This window comes from Elephantulus edwardii, unplaced genomic scaffold, assembly GCF_000299155.1.
Source record: "Elephantulus edwardii isolate Elephantulus edwardi_28Jun2011 unplaced genomic scaffold, EleEdw1.0 scaffold00140, whole genome shotgun sequence".
In the NCBI taxonomy this organism is placed as follows: domain Eukaryota; kingdom Metazoa; phylum Chordata; class Mammalia; order Macroscelidea; family Macroscelididae; genus Elephantulus; species Elephantulus edwardii.
The window spans coordinates 3,133,980-3,158,396 of record NW_006399890.1 but is presented as its reverse complement, the minus strand read 5'-3'; the positions used below and the strand labels follow the sequence as shown (position 1 = coordinate 3,158,396).

Below are 24,417 nucleotides of genomic sequence, written 5' to 3'. Positions count from 1 at the left end.
GCAGGAGGGGAAGACCCTCTATGAGATGGATTGATTCGGTGACTGGGGTAATCGGGATGGGTGTGTCAGAGGCGGTGCGGTTGGCGCAGGATAGGGCAGGGTTTAGAGCTGTTGTGCATGGGGTCGCTATGAGTCGGAAACGACTCGATGGCACATAACAACATAACTAGATCACATGATAGAATTTTTACCAGTCAGTGATTTATTCCTTGAAAATGCCTTTTTAAAAGAAAAACAACAAAACCTCATAAATGGCAAGTATACCCTACCTGATAAAATATACAGAATTTAAATTTACCTCATCTGTGGAAAGAGGCAATACAGAAACTCAGTATCAGCAGAGTCCACAAGAATCACAGATTCTACCTGAATTTAAAGTCAATTTCAACAATAGATTTGATGCACTGACCATTAATGACCAAAGACCAGATGAGTTTTAATGTCACAGTAAAGACATCATTCATGAATGAAGCAAGAGGTCTTTAAAAAGACAGAAAATAAAGACCAAAGTATTGTCAGAAGAAATCTTGAAACTTGTTATTGAGTGCTATTACTGTTGTTATATACTATGTAGTCTGAACTAATGCTGACTCTCTAGTGATTTTATCAGAGATAGTAAACTGCATGAGACATGATTGTTCATATTTCTCTCTCAGAGCAGCTGGTGGATTTGAATCATATGCCTTTGGGTTGACAATGCAGCTCCTTACCACCAGAGCTCCCTAATTCCCTATATTCTTCATAAATGTAGAGAAGCTAAAATAAAGGCTCAGACTCAACTTATTGCTATAGATTCAGAACCAACTCATAGCTGACCCTGCAGTGGATTTGAAAATTCTGAGTTAGGGGAGGAGATTGCCCATCTCTCTCCCACTGAAAACTGCCAGAAAGGTGCAGGCTTTGGGTTACAGAACAACTCCTTTATAGGTACTTCAACGAAAAGGGCTATGCAGGAAATTCAAAGGGCAGCTTAAGAAGAAAGAAAAAGTAAAATAGTACAATGAAATGTGCGAAACCCTGGAGTTATAAAATCAAGAGAATATGCTTGGCCATTTCTTAAGCTGAAAACTGAAGATTCGAGTTGCAATATTGAAGGATTCTGTGGACAAACTTTGTATGTTGCAGGAAACATTAAAATAAAAATGTAAGTAACACACAGAATCACTGTACCAAAAAGAATTAGGCAATCCTGAACCATTTTAGGATGTAAAATATAATCAAGAACCAATGGTACTGAAGGAAGAAGTCAAATTGCAGTTTTAGATAATGGCAATAAATAAGACCGTGGCAATTGATGACGTCACTTGAGATGTTTCAGCAAGCAGATGCATCCGTGAATGTGCTCTTTAGTCTATCCCAAGAAATTTGGAAAACAGCTCCCTGGCCGACCTACTAGGAGGGATCCATTTGACTGTGTAGGTTGTAATAAATTACGGGTAATATTGAGAAGGACACAACATCTGGACTAGTTTTCATTGCTGACATTGAACTTCTCCAGTGATTACTTCCACAGATTTAATCACTCTGATTGCTGTGCATATATCATCAGGTGAAATCCATATGTATAGACTATGTTTATGTTTCTTATAAAAGGTATTTGCGACAATTCCCAGCAGCCGGCAGCGAACCGAGCAAGGAGGGCTCGGGTCACGTGGGCGCTCAGCCTGGGCGGGATATTTCTCAGGGCGGCGGCTCCGGGCATCGGGCCTTTTGTCTGGAGCAGCTGCGGCGGCCTTGGCGGCCTTCCCCAGCTCGCTCGGTCCGGGCCACCCCTCACGGGGGTGGGGGCCTCCCCCTGGGCCGGGCGTCGCCTGAAGCCCCGCCGCCCCGCCTGGCCTGAGGGGAGAAACCAGCAGGGTCTTAAGTCCCGGTCCAGCGACCTCCCGGAGTCTGAGTCGTCGCCACTGCCTTTCTAGCATCCTACGGGAGGCTGCTCTTTTGCCCCGCAAGCCGACGCCATGAAGATCAAGGATGCCAAGAAGCCCTCTTTCCCATGGTTTGGCATGGACATTGGAGGAACGCTTGTAAAGCTTTCATATTTTGAACCTATTGATATCACAGCAGAGGAAGAACAAGAAGAAGTTGAGAGTTCAAAAAGTATTCGGAAATATTTGACTTCTAATGTAGCATATGGATCCACTGGCATTCGAGATGTACACCTGGAACTTAAGGATTTAACACTTTTTGGCCGACCAGGGAACTTGCACTTTATTCGATTTCCAACCCATGCATGACCTGCCTACTTTTATCCAAAAGGGAAGAAATAAAAACTTCTCAACCTTACATACGGTGCTCTGTGCTACAGGAGGTGGTGCTTACAAGTTTGAAAAAGATTTTCGCACAATTGGAAACCTCCACTTGCATAAACTGGATGAACTTGCTGCCTTGTAAAGGGCTTGCTGTATATAGATTCTGTCACTTTCAATGGACAGGCAGAGTGCTATTATTTTGCTAATGCCTCAGAGCCTGAAAGATGCCAAAAGATGCCCTTTAACCTGGATGATCCATACCCACTACTGGTAGTGAACCAATGTTCAGGAGTCAGTATTTTAGCAGTCCATTCCAAAGACAAGTACAAACGAGTAACTGGAACAAGCCTTGGTGGTGGTACCTTCCTAGGGCTGTGTAGCTTACTAACTGGCTGTGAAAGTTTTGAAGAGGCTCTTGAAATGGCATCCAAAGGTGACAGCACCCAAGCAGACAAGCTGGTCTGTGATATTTATGGTGGAGATTATGGAAGATTTGGTCTGCCAGGTTGGGCTGTAGCATCTAGTTTTGGGAATATGATATATAAGGACAAGTGAGAATCTGTTAGTAAAGAGGATCTAGCAAGAGCTACTTTGCTTACCATCACTAATAACATTGGCTCTTTGGCACGAATGTGTGCTATTAATGAGAAAATAACCAGAGTTGTCTTTGTTGGAAACTTTCTACGTGTCAATACACTCTCAATGAAACTTTTGGCATATGCACTGGATTATTGGTCAAAAGGTCAACTGAAAGCATTGTTTCTAGAACATCAGGGATACTTTGGAGCAGTTGGTGCACTTCTTGGACTGCCAAATTTCAGCTAAACATCAGATTTTTTTTCTGCTACTGTCATCCAAGAGGAAGTGAAAACCAGAAGCATTATTAATACATTGTCACTCAGAACCAAAGGATAAGAGTACTAATTTTCCTGTTGATTTTTCAATATCAAAATAGTACGCTGCTAAGAGTTGCCATAGTGAAAGAGCACTCTTGGGAACATGTGAAGTATTTTTAATTGAAGTGCTTTCCCTTCTGTATATAGCCAGTGTTAAATCTTTAAATGCAATACAGCCTCTGATTATTGAGCTTCCTCTCAAAGTTTTCTATTTTATGTAGCCACCATTGCAGTACTGTATGCTCAAACAAAATCTTCACATCTCAGAGGTTTATTTAGCTTATGAAAAAAATTGATTCTGCGTATTTAAGTCCATTTTCTGTGTGTATTTGTTAGTGAAAGGACAGTAATATATGCCCAGTATCAGAATTACTGAAAAGCAAAGTGGAATTTTTCATGTGATTTTAGAAATGAGACAATGTTAATTATTCATAATTAGAGTTTTTCTAACATATTTCCTAAGAAGTATGTTCACGTAACCAGATGTGCTGACCTTTCTCAAATTTTATAATTTAGTTAAATCATTACATTTTACCTTTTTTAAAAAAAAAGATTATAGTAAATTCACATATTTGATGATGCTGCACTTTCTGTGCCCCATTATTTACAATCATTGCATTTAAAAATGTTTAATTCTTATAATTTGGAGACTTAATTGCTTGAGAATTTATTTGGCCCTGGGACTAATCTAATAGGACCTTACTGTGTCAGTAGAGTCTGGTGTTCTAATGGTAAGGAGGTGTGCTGCCAATCTGAAGGCATGCAGTTTGAGTCCACCAGCTTCTCTAAGGGAGAAACATGGGTATTTTCTTCCCATGCAGTGGACTGAAAACCTGGAGGGTCAGCTCTGGGTTGGTTAAAACTCGATAATACACAACATACCAAATTTCTCTCAGGCTCAGACTTGGTTGTTCCTTTTTATTAGGTTTGAACCCTCAAAAATGAAGACTTCATTCTGTTATTTGCCACATTAAAAGATTCATATGTATTTTAAAAAGATGGTGGGATTAGATAGATGAGTTAATTTGAAACATTGTGAAAGTCAAAGGCAGTTTTGCAAAATTATGAAAAGATCAGTGTTTTGTACATTCTGGTTAATTACTATTCTAAAATTTCTGAGTATTTGCCTTGGGAAAATGCTATGTTTGCTTTGTTTTTTGTTTGTTTGTTTGGTTTTTTTAATAAAAATGTTTCAGATATTTAGGGGAAAAAAAAGGTATTTGCAATGAATAAATCATTGATTGTACAGAATTCTATCATTCTACCCCATCCTCATTTCTGTTACCAAGTCCATGTTTTCCAACTACTGATCCTTCTTCTTGATTCCCAGCTTTCTCATTCCAGTCACCATTATTATTATATGCATAGAACATGTAAGTTCAGTTGATTTCTGACTGCACTAGTGGGTAGCAAGCACCTATTTCTTCCTCTTTGGCTCTGTTTATTGGTACATAAATTTAGTAGTGGAATTATCCTTGTATGAGTATGGATATTATCCTCTTGCTCACATTATTTTATTTCAAGATAGGTCTTTTTAACTACAAAGGTGACCCCAGTTTTTCGTCACCTTTTCATCTCCAGCATAATATGATTGTCTGATTCAGAATGTCTGATGTTAAGTCATCACTTTTCACTATTACCTAATATGTCAATATGTGTTTCATTTCTTTCTTAACTATGTCCAGTTTTCCTACATAATTCTCACATGCCATGTTCCAGTAATTAGTTTCTGTTTATAACTATTCTTCCTCCTTTGTGTTTCCAAATGTAAAGACTAAGCCTCGAACACCTTCTCTGTTTGTTTACTCTTAAGTGTACTCTACTGTACATAGGGTTTTGAAGGCCTGGTGAAAATGCTCATCAACTTATGCCTAGAAATCTGGAGGGCAACTTCTTGGCCAACTGACTGGAAGAGATCCATATTTATTCCCATTCCAAAAAAAGGTAACCTGACAGAGTATGGAAATTATCGAACAATATCACTGATACTACACGCTGGCAAAATCCTGCTGATTATATCCAGAAATGACTGGCACAGTACATTGGCAAAGAACTAACAAAAATAAAAACATCAGGGATGCATCCTGTCTCCATACCTTTTCAATGTATATGCAGAATAGATCATTCGGGAGTCTGAGCTTTATGAGGAGCAATGTGGCATCAGGATTTGGAGGTACACTGATCAACAACCTGCATTATGCAGCTGACACAACCCTGCTTGCTGAAACTGAGAAGGGCCTGAAGCACTTGTTATAGAAGGTCTGTAATTTGTTACAGAAGCACTGTAGTCTTCAATATGGATTTTCAACATCAAGAAGACAAACACTCTCACCACTGGGCCAGTTGGCAGCATCGTGATAGATGGAGAAGAGGCTGAGGTTGTTAACAGTTTCAGCTTGCTCAGCTTCTAGGCAACAGCAGTCAGAAAATCAAAAGATGAATTATATTGGGAAAATCTGTCAGGGACCTCTCCAGGGTGCTAAAAAGCAACAATGTCAGTGTAGAGTCTAAGGTGCACCTAATCCAGGCCATGGTCTTTGTAATACTTACTATGTACCAGAGAGCTGGACAATTAACCAGGATGACAGAAGAATTGATGCCTTAGAGTTGTGGTGCTGGAGAAGAGTCTTGAACATACCATGGACCACCAAGAAAACAAATAGGTCTGTTTTGGAGTCGGTGAAACCAATTTCCCCTTGGAAGCTAGGATTTTGATGGTCTGCCTCACATACTTTGGGCCTGTGGCCAGGAGAGACTTATCCTTGGATAAGTACATCATACTTGAAAGGGTGGAAGGACAGCGCAGAAGAGGAAGACCCCAGATGAGATGGATTGATAGAGTAGCAGGGACAATGGAGGTTGGTGTGTCTGTATCAGTGAGACTGGCTCAGGACAAGGCCGGGTTCAGAGCTGCTGTACATAGGGTCACTATGGGTTGCAAGCAACTCAGTGGTACATAACAAAGAACAACAAATAATTGAGAAGAATAGGATTTTTGGAGCACCTAGTTGTGTTTATACCTGTACATAAACTGTAATGTAGTTGTCTGAATGGAACAAGGAAAAATGGTATGACTGAAATTCAGAAAATGTGTCCTGTAGGGTTGTATCTTTATCAAATAATTTGAGAAGCTGGACTATATGAAGAAAAATGTGGCATGAAGATTAGAGGAAGACTAAACAATAATCTTCATTTTTTCAGATTACACACTTTTTTAAAAGAAAGTGACTGATTTTTTTATCATCAATTTTGACTAATGAATATCAAAGATTTTAGCTTTCAACATGGATTATATTTCAATATCATGAAAATAATCACATAATAAATGGACAAAAGATTATAGTTGTCAATGATTGCATTTTACTTGGCATATCATGGCTCAGGTTTCTTTAGGGTGTGTGTATTCAAAGAAGGGGAATTACGGAGGTATTTATATTAACAACTTTTGAGAAAGAGCCAGATCACCTTCCATAGTGGTGGTACATTCCCACCAGTAATGAATAAGAGTTCTAGTATCTCCACAACCTTGCCAGCATTTATTGTTTGATGCTCTGTTGAACTTTGCTGTTTGTTGCTGCGGTGACGTGATATCTCATTTGCTTTGCATTTCACTTAGAGCTAGGGATTTTGAACATTTCTTCATGTGTTTGTTCATTATCTGAATATCTTCTTTGGTGAAGTATGTTTATATCCTGTCCCCATTTTGTGATTGGGTTATTCATAATTTTCTCATTGAGAAACTGGAATATTCTATAAATTCTAGATATAAATCCCTTGTCAGATACATCATTGCCAATAATTTTTTCTCTTTCTGTGGCTTTCCTTCTTAACTTTGTTGAAGCTTTTTGATGTGCATAGGGATTTAAGTTTTAGATGGTCTCATTTGTCTATTTTATTTTCTCCTTGCTATAGGTTTTTCCATTATGCTTAGAAGACCATTCATGCTGTGGATTAGAGATTTCAGAGTTATTTCTAGCTTTTCTCTGATGAATTTTATAATCTTTGGTTTTAGTTCTAGGGCCTTGATCGACCTTGAGTTGGTTATAGTGTATAGAAGAGTTGTGGATCTTGCTTCAGTTTTCTGCAGATGGTTTCTAATTTTGTTAGCACCATTGTTTGTTGTTTTTTTTTTTTTATTGCTGCATTATTCACAATAGCAAAGAGATGGAAGGAACCCAAGTGCCAATGAAAAAACAAATGGATAGAAAAACTATGGTACATTCACACAATGGAATTCTACATAGCATTTAAAAATAATGAAATAATAAAACATACAACGTGGTTGAGCCTTGAGGACATTATACTAAGTGAAATATCTCAATCAGAAAAGGATAAATACTGCATAGCACCATTACTATAAAATAGAATAGATATAAGGAATGGGGAAAGATGGATAGATAATGAACACTACATTAGAACAGATGAGAGGAAGAACTGTATATTCTTTTTGGACAGTTCTTCCTCTCATCTGTTCTAATGTAGATATGCATTATATACTTAAGAACCGTTTGGGACAAAGAATGCATTGTGGTGTGGGCTGAAGGAGGGAAAAGTATGGGGAGGGAGAAAATGTGCAACAATGGAAAAATAAAAACACATACACATCAACAAAAGACATCTTACATTGATAAAATCTGCTATCAAAGACTTCCCCACAGTTCTTAAAATTGAACAGGATACCAGTTTAAAGACTAAAGTGTACCTGATCCAAGTAATAATATTTTAAGTTACTTCTTATACATTGATCTGAAAGACAGTGAATAAAGAAGACAAAGAATACTTTTGAATTGTGGTTTGGTGAAGAGTGTTGTCTATTTCATGCATTGCTAAAAGAATAAACACATCACTTTTGAAGAAAGTACATTTAGGTGTTTTTGGAGGTAAGGATGGTAAAGCTTCATCTAAAGTACTTTGTGCATGTTTTCAGAAGGCACCAGCCCTTGAAAAGAGATGTATGCTTGGAAAAGTAGAGGATTGGTGAAAGAGAAACGATAACCCTCAGTGAGATGGATTGGTACAGTAATTGCAGCAATGGACTTGAACATGAAGAGGTCATGAAGTAGGATATCTTAGTGTAGGATAGGGTAAGATTTTGATATGTTGTTCTGAGTTGTAGTAGTCAACTTGACATCATCTAATAGCAACAATTTGTTTGGATACAAATTGAACTACAAAGGTGAATTTTGTTCAGATGTAAAAGATGACAAAGGGCTATAGTCTTTTGGAGTTACACCATTCTCTATTGGAGAAGGTAATTCTACCTTCTTTGGGCTTTTTTGTTTAGTTGCATGGTTCTTCCTGCCTTCCCCAGAATATTGTACTCTGCTCCTTTTAGAGTGGTCAGCAGTGCTTGCTTTGTCATCATCTAGTTCCTCAGGTCCAGGTTGTGGCATTTTAGGTTCACAAAGTCTGTTAACATTTTGATTCTTCCTCCCCCCCCCCCGCCCCCATCTTTCCTTTTTTTCTTTGTGTTCTGGACATGGAGGAACTAATAGCTGTTGCTAGCCGCTCATAAGCCCTCTCAGTGACTGCTTGACAGTGTAAGATGTAGAACCGTGCGTTTGTGGACTATATTAAACCAATTGATCTTGATGTTGTCTAAGACTTCCTTGGTCCTGAGGCCCTAGAACTAGAAACTCATCTCTACAGTGTCATGGGTTGTCCTTTGTTTGTTCTGCAATATGCATGGATATATTTACTTGTGTGAATGTAAAAAAACGTCATCTATCAAACTGGTGTATAGTCTCTTTCATCTGTCCATAAATAATGGTACCGTTAAAAAAGTTAAAGTATGTTTGTCACTTCTCAGCTCAGACTTGTTTGACACTATCTTAATGTCATTGTTAATAGATAATGTGGATTTAGGAAGTTTGTTTTAAAGAGCAAATTTAGATAAAGATTCACCACTAGAATCGGTGACTTAATTACAACAAACAAATATATCTTGGACAAAGTGTATCCATTATTCTTCTTAGAGAAGAAGATGATAAAGCTTTGGGCATATTAGGAAAGGCTAGTTTTTTGGAAAGGGTGTCATGTTTGGAAAGGTCCTTAATTAAATGGATTGACACAATAATTGAAACAGTGGGCTTACGTGTATCAGGTATGATGATGATGTCACAGGCTAGGGCAAGATTGAGATCTACCATTCATATGGTTACTGTGAGTAGTATTCTGATTGATGACACCTTATACCACCTCTGGATCAAAATAACACATCAGTGTCTGGCAGTTTATTTACTCAAAAAGGTAGGAGTACTTGAGGAATACTAAACAGATATTCAAAGGTAGGGATATATCATGTTATTCATGGTGACTATAAATGGTGATGAAGGAAGAAGACCAGGCTATTCTGAAGGATGTGGCAAAAAAATAAAGCCCCAGGAATTGATGGAATACCAGTTGACATATTTCAACAAACTGTTGCTGCCCTGGATGTGCTCACCAGTTTGTGCCAAGAAGGGCAACTACCTGGCCAACTGACTGGAAGAGATCTGTATTTATTCCCATTCCAAAAAAAGGTAACCCAAAAGAATGTGGAAATTATAGAACAATTTCACTCATATCACACACTAGTAAAATCCTACTGAGGATCATCCAGAAATGACTGGAACATGGTCAGAGAACTACCAGAATACAAGCTGGATTTAGAAGAGGGAGTGGGACTAGAGACATTATCGTCAATGTCAGATGTATCTTGGCAGAAAGCAGAGTACCAGAGGAATGTCTGTCTTTGTTTAATTGACTAAACAAAGGCATTTGACTGTGTAGATCACAACAGATTATGGCTAGCCTTGAGGAGAATGGAAATTCCACAACACTTGATTGTGCTTATGCGAAACCTATACTTGGGCCATGAAGTGGTCCTCAGAACAGATCAGGGAAACACCGCATAGTTCAAAATCAGGAAAGGAGTGCATCAGAGATGCATCCTGTCCCCATACCGTTTCAGTCTGTATGCAGAACAGATCATTCAGGAGACTGGGCTTTATGAGGACGAATGTGGCATCGGGATTGGAGGAAGACTCATCAACCTGCATTATGCACATGATACATCCTTGTTAGCTGAAACTGAGGAAGACCTGAAGCACTTGGTGCAGAAGGTAAGTTTTGCATTCTTCAATATGGATTGAAGGTCAACATCAAGAAGGCAAAGATTCTCACCGCTGGGCCAATTTGCAACACAATGATAGATGGAAAAGAGATCGAGGTTGTTAACAATTAGAGCTCCACAGTCAATACTTTTGGCACCAACAGTCAGGAAAGCAAAAGAAGAATTGCATTGGGAAAATCTGCTGTCAGGAACCTCTCCAGAGTACTGAAAAGCAACAATGTCAGTCTAGAGACTTGGACAAATGGCCAGGAGAGACCAGTCCTTGGGGAAAGACATCATGCTTGGAAGGGTGGAGGGACAGCACAGGAGAGGAAGACCCCAGATGAGATGGATTGATAAAGTAACAGGGCACTGGGGGTTGGTGTGTCAGAATTAGTGGGACTGGCTCAGGACAGGGTAGAGTTCAGAGTTGCTGTATTCATAGGGTTGCCATGGGTCACAGGTGACTTGATGGCAATAATAATAATGATAATAAATGGTAACACTGCATGGTTCAAAATTGGGAAGGGTGTATGCCAGGGATGTGTTCTGTCTCCATACTTTTTCAACCTATATGCAGAACAGATTATCTGGGAGGCTGGGCTCTATGAGGAGATATGTGGCATTAGGATTGGTAGAAGATTCATCATCAACAATCTGCTTTATGCAGATGACACAACCCTGCTTGCCGAAACTGAAGAGGACCTGAAGTGCTTGCTACAGAAAGTCAAGGACTGCAGCCTTCAGTATGGATTGAGGCTCAATACCAAGAAGATAAAGATTCTCAACACTGGACCAATTGGCAGCATCAGGATAGATGGTGATTGAAATGATAGATTGAGATTGTTAACAGCTTTAGTTTGCTTGGCTCCACAGTCAACACTCTTGGTACCAGCATCCAGGAGATGAAAAGACGTATTGCGATGGGAAAGTCCATTTAGGGACCTCTCCAGTGTACTGAAGAGCAGTGGTGTCATTCTGGAGAGTAAGGTGCGCCTGATACAGTCCATAGTCTTTGCAGTCACATGCTATGCATCAGAGAGCTGGACAATGACTAGGGAGGATAGAAGGAGAATTGATTTCTTTGAGCTCTGGTGCTGGAGAAGAGTATTGAATATACCATGGACTGCTAAGAAAACTAACAGATTTGTCCTGGAGAGTGTTAAACTGGGCTGCTCCTTCGAGGCAAGGATTCTGAAGATTTGTCTGACCTACTGTGGATGTGTTGCAAGGAGGAACCAGTCCTTGGAGAAGGATGTCGTGCTTGGGAGGTTGGAGGGACAGCGTAGGAGAGGAAGACCCTCTATGAGATGGATTGATTCAGTGACTGGGGTAATGGGGGTGGGTGTGTTGGAGACAGACTGGTACGGGACAGAGCAGGGCTTAGGGCTGTTGTGAGTTGCTGATGTCTTGATGGCACATTACAACAAACAACAATAGATGGCAGTTTTAAAAAATATTTGTGCAGTAGAAATACTGTATAACACCCCAGTTGGAATGAACATGTTTATTGCATAAAACATTGTAAAACAAGTTAAACATATAAAAGACTTTGTGAAATTTTTTGTTTGCATCTACATATATATGTATGTATGTGTATATATACATACATACATTTATGCATACACGTATACACACACACCCAAAAAAAAAAAGCAAAAAGAGAGATCTAGACCAGGAGGCAGCATGTCTTTTGTTTAAAGAGCCTTGGAATTACTAATTTTGTGGGTTACGTATGATCAGTGATTTACGTTATAACCGGAAAGGAAAAAGCTATTTTCATTTGAAGAAGAAAAAGTGTTGAATCATAATAAAGAAATGCCAAAAACCACTGGCAATAAGAGAGATGCAAATCAAAACTACAATGAGATCCAGTAGCAGTGGCTAAGTTTAACAGGACAGCAAGTAATAAATGTTAGAGATAATGTGGCAAGATTGGAACATATACATTGATGGTGGATTGTAAAATGGTGCAACCACTCTGGAATGCAGCTGAACATAGAAATTCCGTATGACCCAGCTTTTCCACTGCTTGGAAAATACCTTGAGAAAATAAGAACTGAAGCTCAAACGGAGACTTGTATACTAGTGTTCATAGCATTATTCACCATCGCAAGAACACGGAAACAGCCCAAATACCCAATCACAGTTGAATGGATTGAAAAGTTATGGTACGTTCACATAGTGGAATACTACACAGCTCGCAGGAGCAATGATTTTGTAAATCATTACCTAACATGAAAAGGATTGGAGAGCATTATGCTAAGTGAACTAAATTAGTCCCATAAGGACAAATATTGTATAAGACCATTATTGTAGAAATAGCTAACAATTAAAATGTGTATGAGAATCTAAGGTGGTGGAGCAGAGGGGTAAGGATGGGTAATGGTAATCATAGGGTCGCATAACTTCAATGGGTGGAGGGTGAGGTGAGTGAAGGAAATGGGAAAGATCCAGTGTGAAAAACAACGTATACAAACTTTGCAAGTAAACCAGTATAAAATAAAAATTTTATATAAAAAAAGTTTAAGATGTTGTCTTGATAGTGTATATTAAGAAAAGTTTAGACTTACACAAAATAATGTAGCAATAATTTTTTCTCTTATTTGTTTTGTTATTTGTAACTATGTATAGGCCCAACAATCTTTGGATCTTATCCAGTCAAAAATAGTAAAGGCTGCTGGAGATCCTATTGTTATTGAGAACAGTGATGTTTCTCCAGAATCGGTAAGTATCTTCTTTCACCCAGAATTCTGGAGTCTAATGGCAGTTTAAATCATGTAAAGAATAAGAATGTTTAAGACTTTTGTCTTACTAGAAAAATTCCTTTGTCACATACTCCCATCAGTTCTGTTGTTCTCTTATCAGAAGATGATCCTTTTTTTTTTAAAGCCCTACCTTTAAAACTTAGTCATTAGTTGACTTTTTTCTTTTTCATATTGCAAAGATTTTCCTCCCCCTCCTTTAACTCAGTAAGATGATTTGCCGATTTTAAGATTTGTACAATTATATGTATGTAAAGCATTTTGTTACAAGTGAGTTTTGGGAATTACACTATATTTCAATCTTGTCTCTACTGGTTAGTAACTGACTTTGAATGAATTCTTTCATTTGCCTCACTGTGCTCTTCGTTGATTCATCTATCAAATGCAAAGATAACAAACAGTAACTATCTTTTGGGTTGTTGACATACATAATAATATTGCATATGAGGGTAGCTCTTAATACTGGCAGTTAATAAGAGTTTAATAAATGTTAAATAATATTTTTGCTATTTTTTCCCCTTATTAATGTGTTGTCCATTGATGCTCAACTTTTTGCTGAAACTAGGAATGGATTTAGTTCTGCAAGCATGATTATATCTGCTCTATGTAGGGAGTTCTAGGAGGCGTATCCATGGGAGCTGCGCTGCCAACTGAAAAGGCAGCATGTGCGTGGCTGTTTGAATCCACCAGAGGCTCTGTGAGAGCAGATGGGCACTCTACTCCCATCTGATTTACAGCCTCTGAAACCCACTGTGTTTCAACTATGAGCTGATTCTGACTTGATGACAGCATTTATTCATAGATGCTTTTTTCCTTTCTTAGTCTAGAGACAACATTTATAACAGTTTTCTTTGGCTCTATTTTACCCCACTGGTTAACAGATACTATGTAGATGTTGATTTCTATGCTCATTTTTTTCTGAACTTTTTAATTTGAATTTAAGATACCAGTCGAATTGCCTTTTCCTTGTGTTTCAAGTTTTACATCACTTCCATTTTCTCCTTGGTAGTCTTCTGAGAAAGAAACAATGTCTGCAAGTCTAAATCAGATTGTGACACAGTTACAGCAGTTGCTTCAGGCAGTAAAACAACAGCTCACAAAGGAGAATGAACACTACCAGATAGTAGGTAAGAATTGCTAAGGCGTTGCTATATATTCAGACTTTATTAGACATTGTGTATATGTGTAATTTTGTGGGTTTTTGTTTTGTTTTTACCATAAATCCATTTACCCAAGAGGTAGTATTTCTTCTTTCTCTCGGGCTGTAGTGGAAAGCCTTAACTTTTTTTTTTCTTTTTTCTTCATTTTAATGATTTGGTAAAATAAAGTGACCTTAACCTCTATACTCTGTTACTTGGTGGAGGGTGAGAGAGAAGTTGATTTATTTCAGGGGCATAATTCTTAGAGTTGTGGAGGTTGGAAAGTTCCAAACCCATGAGAATTGGTGGATTATACAGGAGGCTGCTGGCTCATGAAGTTCATTGTAGTTGTTAGATGCTGCTGAGTTCAGTACAATGACCCTGTGAACAAGAGATCTGAACCCTGTCCTATTCTTTTCAAAGCCCAAATCTGCAAGTCAGATGTCAGGCTGCATCCAGCTTCTTAAGAACTGAAGGGCAGAGGTTGACAAGTCTGTTGTAGGATTGAGAGGGGACAAGGATAACCTGTTCCTCATCAGCATACTGGATGCAGGTCATACTCTATAGGAACCACCTGGACTTCCATTTGATTGTCTGTTCTCAGTAGATCACAAAGTGAGGATAAATATAGGCAGTACCTCATTACCAAAGTCTAATTGATGACCGACTTGTCATAAACCCACTGCCATAAACCTTGTTATATTATAAATTTAGAATACATATAGTAGTTTGTAGTTACAAATGGGTACTATTTGTCAGTGCATCTCAAAACATTGTTATTATCATTGTATTTTTTTTTTCAGTAGTGTTCATAACAGCTTTATATATCATCACAAGAACGTGGAAACCATTCAGATGTCCAACCGCAATTGAATGACTTGAGAAATTGTGGGATTATCGTTGTATTTTTATGTTAAAGATGTTTTTGCATATTAGATTATTTTTTTAATAGAAAAATACAGAGTAAACTAAGACAAGCATTTAACTAACTGATACTAAGAGTTCTGTGTATCTGTTCTGGTTTATGTCCAATTAAACTTCAGTAAATTTAGAAATGGACCTGAACATAATATCTGCCCCATCACTAAGAATCATGGTCTAGCTGTTTACTCTTAACATTAACCACCACACTCTATACCTTTGTGACTTAGCAGCTGTATATAAATAATTACCAAATAAAAACAGTTATAAAGTCATGGGCTAAATACAGTACAACTAGCATTTGTAAAGCTAAATATTCTCTAGCCTTTTTGCATCTTACATTTTATAAATACTAAAGTAAGAAAAGGACGAAAACTAAGATATTTGCCATATATACTCACTTGCTTCATCACTCACACATAAATATGTACAAAACAGAAGAAATATTCAAAACAATAGAGTCTTCATTTCTGTAACTGTTCATATGATTGCTATTGGTTTTTATTTAGTAATGCCTTTTTTCACCATCCATTCTGTACTCCCTCTGCTTTCAGCAAGCACCTCAGCTGGGTGTGGTGTTTTGTGTGGTGGAGTGACTCAGACCTTTTTTCCTGAATAGAATTTTTAAAAACTCAAATTCATTTCCAATAAGTTGGTACCAACTCATTGCTGACCCTCCAGCGAGTTTTCAGAGACTAAATCATGGGAGGAATTAGCCCATTTTTCTCCTGCAAAATTCCTGGTAGGTTCAGACTGCCTGTGTCTGGGTTGACAGCACAACTCTTTATAGAATTGTTTTTATACTGTTTATTATTATTGGGAACATTCCTTCCCTAGGAACTAAAACTTCTAGATTTACAGAGCATAGAGTTGGAGGGACAGGACACAGATATTTCCCACACCTTAATTCTGGGACCCAAGAATTCTGTTAATTATCTAGTAGTTCTATAATTAGATTTATTTTCACAGTTTCAGTGGCTAGAAGGCCAAATTGAGGTTGTCAAATTCTTATGTTCTGATCCTGGGTGATCTTAATATGATTTGGTGTCTCTCATATCTCTGCTCTTGTTGCTTAAATTATCTTTTATCTTAAAAAAACCCTATACCTAATCTCAGTTGAGATTACAAACACTACAGGCATAAATATTAGAATTTACAACGCATATATTGGGGAATATAGTTGTGTGAAAACATCACTCAAATTTTTCTCTTTTAAAAGCTGCCTGTGTACTTTTTGAATTGCTTCTATTTTACAAAGATCAGTCTAATGCAGATTCTTCTTTTGTGTATAATGAGACTGAAAGTAGTATAACTTGTATAACTGAAAATAGTTCTACAAGTCAGATATGCTAGAATCAGTGGTCTAACGGAAAATTTAATTTCTGGAGAGTTTTAGAAAATATAAGATTATTGTCTTCTCTCTTGCCTTTTGACAGTAGTAGCATCTGTTCATCACTTACCAATTTTCTTTTTTCTTATTTTTCTAAATACATGATCTACTTGATTTAATCTCATGAACAATTTTTACCTTACCTCATGATTTTTATTCATTTGTCACAGTTAGTTGAGTTTCTACTAATCATTGACGACAGCATTTTCATCTTCAAGTTTTATAAAGCTATCATTTGTTAACAATATATACCCTGATAACGCAACTAAAACTTACCTGTTACCTGGTAGACAGTGCTGTGCATTAACTCAGCTTTCTTTTGTTAGTTGATCCAAAGTAGTCCAAATTTTGTAAGTGAAAATATTACTGAGACTTAATAGTACATTGTGAATGATAGGCTGGATTATATGGAAAATAGAGACCCACATACATTTGAGAACTCCTTTGGATTTACTACCTCACATCGAAAATGATAAATCCCTCCATACTTGTCCCCCAAGGTTTTTTATGTCCTTAAGAGGTTTATGTTACCGGTGTGAAACACAATGTATATGAACTTTATAAGCAAACCAGTATAAAATAAAATTTTTGGGGGGAAAAGGTTTTTGTTGCCCTCAGATTTTTATCCTCAGTCTTTATCTTTTCTCAGTATGTGCTTCCTAGGCTAATTTGGTTAGGTACTCTGTTTAAGATACTTAATATGCAACTAATTGGATGATCAGGTTGAAAATAGAAATTTCTTCATCACCAGAATTTATAGGCTAATACCTAGTGCTAGGAAATATATTTCCAGTAAAAGAAAGCTGTAAATTTTTTTATTTATATAAAAATGAATGGTGTTGATAATAATTTATTCATTTTTAGAACTTCTGTGAAAAATATGCTTTGCCCCCTATAACCAGTTTATAACAAACTTTAACCTTTTCTCTGTCTCACCTTTAAGTTTTATAAAAAAAAAATCTGCTGCCCCTTCCTACCCGTTACTCTCTTTTTTTAAATGATGAAGATCATTTTTATGGCTTTGGAATAGATAGCAATATTACGCTTTCTTTTCTCAGCTAACTTTTCTTAATGTCTCATGTTTGCATAAGTTGACATGTGACATGTATTTTTGTCTATATTATTTCGCCAGGTTCCTCCACAAATTTGAAGGGTCTTCTAGAGGGAAAATGAGAATTTTAATTGTTGATATTTCATGCCACTTACATGATATTATTGTCCTGTGAATTAGGTGGTTGACGTTGCTGTTATTCTTGTTTTTACTATGTGCCTTAAAGCCACTCTGGCTGACCTGGCAGGTTTTCTGAGAAAATAACATGGTTTTCAGAGGCACAGACAAGTTGCATATCTTTTCCTGAGGACCAGCTCGTATATTTAAACTATGTATGCCTTTGAGATAGCAGCACAACTCCTTGACATTAAACCAGCAGAGTTATTAGTAGTAATAGTATTTTACTTAGACGGGATTAATTTGGCTAAGATCACATGTCTAGTTCTGGATCCGGAGCTTACTCTCTTCATTATTGCTTTTCTTCTTCATCCAGGCATTTTGTGCTTAGATCTCTTTAACTTTTACCCCCTTATCTTTAGCTAATTTCTGATTTTGGGAGGAGGGGGCAGATAGAGGAAAAAGATTGGTGTTTGGTTTGCCAGTAATAAATTGGAAAGGTTCATACCAGAATAACTGTAGACTTGTGTCTGTATGTTTCATGTGTGTATTCTCTCGACTACTTCTCCCACTTTAAATAAGTTTATTGTGATTTGAGTAAAAATTCACAAAGCTGTTAGTTTTTTCAGTCATAAATTCATTATGTACATTTTGTTACATAATACTACTCAATACAGTGTCTAATCATTCTTTCATTGCATATTATCTTTCCCTTCATTCATCTCAAGAAATATTTATTATGTCTGTCTGCTACTCCATCCTCCCTCTCTTCTCCTCCCTAGTAACCATACAAGAATGATTCTCATACACTATTACTGGTGAATGACACACTGGTCTTTTGGTTTTGAAAGAAAAAAGTTCTTTTGGTCAGTATATGTATAGCACTGTTAAAGTACCAAACAATCGCTACATTATTATGAGTTTGTTTGAGGTGTAGGCTCATGTTATTAAAAAACTTAGCCTCTGTTTTCTGACTCTTGAGGTTTCTCTCATGTTTCTAATTACTGTTAGTTGTCATGAATAGAGTTGAAAAAGGGCCTTCTAGACCAAATGGAGTATGTACTTCTGATGTTTGACAGATGTTTTCTGATTGTCTTTTGTGACCTTGTTTTATATTGAATGTACTTTTTTCTCATCTTTTACAGAGTGAAGTAATTGGGAAACTACTCATTCAAGGATAACAGAAGGCATTGTATTATATTTTGCCAAATTAAAGCCTTATTTATGTTTTCACCCTTTCTACTTTGTCAGAAACACTGAACAGAGTTTTGTCTTTTCTAATCCTTGTTAGACTACTGATTTAAAGAGAGAGAAAAAAAATTCAACTCTGTAGACACCTTCAGAGTTTAGTTTTATAATAAAAACTATTTGAATAATTAGACCTTTACATTCCTGAAGATAAAGTAAACATGTAATCTTTTACCTTATTTTGCTCAATAAAATTGTTCAGAAGATGAAAGTGGTAAAGCCAATGTAAAATTTAACATTTTAATACTAATACTGTACCATGATTTACTTAGTATTTTGGAAAACAACTCTTCCTCAAGAAAACACTTTTTTTTTGATTACTAATATAATCAGTTTTTTATATCAATGTCAACAAATAGAAAAGGATGCTTATTTGCACAGCCTGCTGAGTTGTGAGATGATATCAAGGAAGTCATAAATGAAAAAAGCAAAGAGTACTAAGAAGAGGAAAGAAAATAAAAAGACATTGGATTCCAGAAAAGATTTGAAAACTTGCTTTTTGAATGTAGTGTCATTAAAGCAAACAGAAGAAAAGATGACATGAAAGTGCTAAATTAAAGATTTCAAAATGTAGCTTAAGAAGATAAACTATTATAACTAAATATGCAGAGACCTGGAATTTTAAAACTAAAAAGGAAAAATGTGCTTGGCATTTCTTAAGCTGAAAGAACTCATAAACCATTCAGGCTTGCGTTACAATATTGAATGGGCATTGAAAAGACATGCAGGAAAGATGAGTACACTGTACAGAGTCAATGTACTGAAAAATATTCGTAGGTATTCTGCCATTTCAAGAAGTAGCATATGATCAAGAACCAATGGCACTTAAGGAAGAAGTTTAAGCTGTACTGAAGACATTAGCAAAAAATAAGCCTCTAGGAATTAACAGAAAACCAATTGATATGCTTCATAAAATACAGAGGCAACACCGGAAACATTTGTCTGTGTCAGGAAATTTGTGAGACCAGGAGTAGTATGGAGGAGATCCATTCCAAAAAAAAGGTGATCCGATGGAATGTATAAATTGTTGCCTAATGTCACTGGTGTTTTAGGTAAGTAGAAGACAAAAATGCTGAAAATAAAAAAAGGTTGAACATTACATCAACAGGGAATTGCCAGAAATTCAAGTTAGATTAAAAAGAGATGTGGAACAAGAGAGACCATAGCTGACATCAGATGGATTTGACTGAAAGCAAAGTATACTAGAATGATGTTTACCTGTGTTTTATTGACTATGTAAAGGCATTCAACTCTGGATCAGAATTACAGAGAACATTGTAAAGAATGGGAATTCTGAAATACTTCAGCATTGTACTCAAGCAGAACCTGTAAATAGGCCAAGAAACAGCCATTTGAAAAGAAGTGAATACTGCAAGGGCTAAAATGAAGATGTGGAAGGGTTGGATCCTCTCACTCAATGTAACTCAATCTGTATGCTGAGTAAGTACTAAGGCTAGACTATGTTAAAAATGTGGCATCAGGATTGGAAGAAAACTCATTAGAACTTGCAGTATGCTGATGAGACAAACTTGCTAAAAATGATGAGGACTTGAAGTACTTATTGATGAAAAGCTTCAGCCTATGGTGTGATTTATACCTCAACATCAAACAAAAATCCTCACAAATGGACCAAAAAGCGACATGATAACGGGAAAACAGTTAAGTTGTCAATGATTTCGTGTTTCTTGGATTCATAATCAGTGCCTATGGATTCAGCAGTCAAGATATTGAACAGCATAGTATTGCCTTAGGCAGATCTGCTGCAGACAGCTCTTTAAAATGTTATGAAGCACAGATTTCACTCATGTTTGTGAAATCTGGGCAGTAAGTAAGGAAAACTTACTAAGAATTTAGGCATTTGAACTAAGTTTATGAAGAATATGGAATATACGAATGAATGCTCCTTAGGAGTTAGAACAGCATGACTTCATCTCATGTACTTTGGATCTGTTCTTAGGAGCAGCCAGGCCTTGGAGAAGGACATCATCACTGGTAAATTGGAGAGTCAGTGTAGAGAGGAAGACCCTCAGTGAGATGGACTGATCCTTGCCGCAGTGGGCCCAAACATAGCAGTGATTGTGAGAACGGTACAAAACCAGGCATGGCTTATGGAGTTGGGCACTGGGGCACTGAGAGCCAGAACCGACTCTGGCACCTAACAGCATTCTTATCCTTATTTTCATTGAGTTTTCACAGATACCATTAACAGTGTAGTTCAGTCCTTTTTTGTGTATGAAAGTATAAACACAACCCTTTCAGCAGTTTTCCACATATGCAGTTCATTATAATGGTTATGTACTTCTCATTTGCCACTAATACCACTATCTCAGTCCCTGGTATCTTACCACCTATACCTTCTACTCTTTATGGTTCGGAAACATCTGCAAGCAGATTACCTTTGGCTTTTTCTCAGATAATTTTTCATTAGGCTGCAATGCTCAAGTCATTCATTATTTTTTATCATCTGAATTAAGATAAATTAGTGGAATAGTTTTCAGAAGGGTTTTTTCCAGGCAGTAGATTTGGAGGTACCTCTAGTTTCAATGCACCCATTAAATTTTCTTTACAGTAAGAATTTGAAGTAGGACACAATTATTGATCGCAAGCCTTCAAACACTGTAAGATAGGTACTGTTGATTACACAGCTTCTTTTAACTGGCGCTGAAGAATTTCTCTGTTTCTGTGACATGTAAACATGGCACCTGTCAGTTGGAGAGTAGGTGGGCTACGATTGAGAGTTTTCCATTTACCACATACTACTAAAGAGAAGCTCCGATTTATTTTTACTATTTTTAAAAATTAGTTTTATCAAATATTTTGTTGATGGTGTTTACATGTATTTGTTGAAAAAATGTGGGACTTTTATCTCTCAATAGGTCATTTTTGACCATCAGTCTCCATCTCCTTCCTTGTCCAGCTGCCCTGCTTTATGTCTGTAGTACTTAAGAGTCTTTATACATCTTACAAACAAAACAAAACAAAACAACATAAAAACTAGCCTCCATGGAGGCATTTGGCTCTTTTGTTCTTTGCCCTAGCCCTGAGAAAGTATTTGACACTTAACTATGCATTTGGGTATTTAAATGCATCAAGGGATTTTTGTAGCTTAAAGATACTTTTAAAACATCTTTTCCCAACCTTTTCACCTCACAGGCTATAATACCCAAAATAGTATTTCTAAGATAATTCAGAGGTAAACTAAAGAGGCTGCTGATGGCTCTTGGTAATGGTCTGGACATTCGGGCTACCCCAGGCCTTGCCAGGCTATTTTAATTGAGAAAATGATCTAAAGGTCCAGTCTTTGTCACCTCATCCCCCTATCCCTTTATCATTTGACAGCTTCTTACCACTATTTCTTCACAGTAAAGTTCCTCAAGAGAATTGTTTATTTTCTCAACCTTTGTGTATGCTTGAATTTTTAAAAAAAAATAAAATTGCAAACTTCTCTGCAAGCTTAATTCCTTTTCTACCGATTTGTGTTCATTATCACAATCACTCATTCATCCTTTACTTCTAAAGGGCATAAAGTTCATACATTGTCAGTTCAATTTGGTACAGTTTTAATTGTTGATAGTTATGTTAGATTATTTATAATTTTACTTGATCAGTCCAGACTCACTTTAGAAAAGTCTATTACACTACTGTTCAGTGAGTCTTCAATATGCATGTAACTCTAGGATCCCTAAAGTCCTTCGATGCTATATAGTCCGTTTATTAGGGTATGATGAGAGGCACTTATCCACGGTTATCCAGATACTACAAACATCTCTTGGAAGGGTCATAAAAAAAAGCCCTGTGTTAGCAGTCCAAGCTGACTCTTAATGCCCCTGATGTAGCCTATTGAGTAGGAGGCCCTAATAAAACTGAAGATGAGGGAGAGCCAGAGGAAGCTGATGTCGTTGAAAAACAAACTTGATCCACCAAAGAATGGAGAAATGTGGGAGGGAGCAGTGGGGCAGCAAAGACTCTTAGTCTGTACTCTTTACTTGGTCTAGCAAAATTGGCAAGTTTCCTGGAAATCAGTGACTGTATAAAATATCCGGACTTGAGCTGGCTTGTGTATTATCTCAGCAGGAGAATGTATTAAGTGGGCAATAGCTGTGTTGCAAGGAAAGAGCTTGAACCAGGGTCAGATTTTCCTCATGCCTTGCATCCCAAGAGGCTCATCCAGACACCAGCCACTGGAGTTCTGCCCCCAGTGGGATGCTTGGAGGGACACTGAACAAAGGAAGAAGCCTGCAGCTCCCTCCTCAGGGTGTTTGTGTCAACTACATACATTTGTTTTGGGTTCCCCCCAGAACAGATTCCTCCTTGTTACTAATCCGTTAGCTAAGCTTGAGGGAGACGAGAGGATGAATTCTTAAACTGGGCTGGAATGGACTTTTATTAGTTGAAATACAGGAGAGTGGGGGGATCTGCTCAGTTTGTACCTGAAAGTTGAGTGAGGTTACATGTAATTGAGGGTCATCCTTGGTGGGGAAACGGCTTTAGACTGTTCAGTAAACTGACAGGCTTTCTGTTCCTTGATGAAAATTTGTCACATTTTCCTAGAACTTTGGGTATTTTAGATTTGTTGCTAAAAATTCCGCAGGGAGACATCACTTACTAGGTATCACAGTTTTTAACATTAACTCATTTCATCCTCACCAGGATACATGAAGGGTGTTCTTTGGAGGCACAGAGAGGATAACTGTCCAGACTCACGACTAGAGATCAGGATTCCAATTTGACCTGTCTTGCTTGACTCCACTTTCCTATATAACATTGTCTTAAAATCTTAAAAGTGAGTTTATCCTCTCACATGCTCTGATGTTAAGATGCTGTCTTTAATTTGTCATGATCCTAATGTCCAGGGGTTGTCTACCTAAGTGTTTTTCAAAATTGTAATCTGCAGGTCCCAAGGGGGTTCCCTGATGCCTTACCAGGAAGAGCCTACAAGAGCCAAATGATTTTCATAATACAGTGATTTTTTTTATACTGCTGTCTTGTGTACTGATGGTGCAAAGCATTTGTCGATGTAGTTGCCATGCAGTGATAACCAACTCTTCTGCCAGCAGTAAAAAGCAATGTCAGATTCACTTAACTGCTTTTTGATGAGGTGGTTAGTGGTACTAACAAATGTGATTTTTGGATATGTACAGTAAAGCCTCAAAGATCTGCACAACTAGCATGCCATCATAATTTATATACATAGCTAAAAGGTCCATTTGGAGTCCAGGATACACTAATGGATATTAACGGAAGTGCACAAATTTAATGATAGTTCTTAAGAAATGAGTGACTTTTGGTGTAGTTATAAAAGAGGGTGCACACTTTGCAAAATAACATCTAAAAAACGTGGGTGAAACCAACTTGTCATCCTTCAACCGAAAAATGGACCAGATTGAATGCGGAAACAGTTCTAAGCAGACCAGATCAAATCCACTGTGCTTTCTCATCAGTTCACTTAGCAGCTAAAGAAGAGTGCAACAATCCCAAAGGTTTCCAAGACTCAGTCTTGACAGGAGCAGATTACAGACTCTGGTGAATTGTAGCTATTGACATTTTG

The 24,417-nt window shown here is 37.4% G+C and overlaps 1 protein-coding gene and 1 pseudogene across 1 annotated transcript in view; both read left to right on the top strand.

The window, feature by feature from the left end:
• KTN1 (kinectin 1 (kinesin receptor)) overlaps positions 1 to 15,659 on the top strand; it is a 105,864-nt gene extending 90,205 nt beyond the window's left edge. The window contains exons 41-43 of the mRNA XM_006894368.1: positions 12,873 to 12,965; positions 14,013 to 14,126; positions 15,618 to 15,659. Of these exons, the coding sequence (XP_006894430.1) occupies positions 12,873 to 12,965; positions 14,013 to 14,126; positions 15,618 to 15,659 (249 nt within the window). The remainder of the gene's footprint in view (positions 1 to 12,872; positions 12,966 to 14,012; positions 14,127 to 15,617) is intronic.
• Positions 1,959 to 3,074, top strand: LOC102875300 (annotated as a pseudogene).
• Positions 15,660 to 24,417: the final 8,758 nt, after the last annotated feature.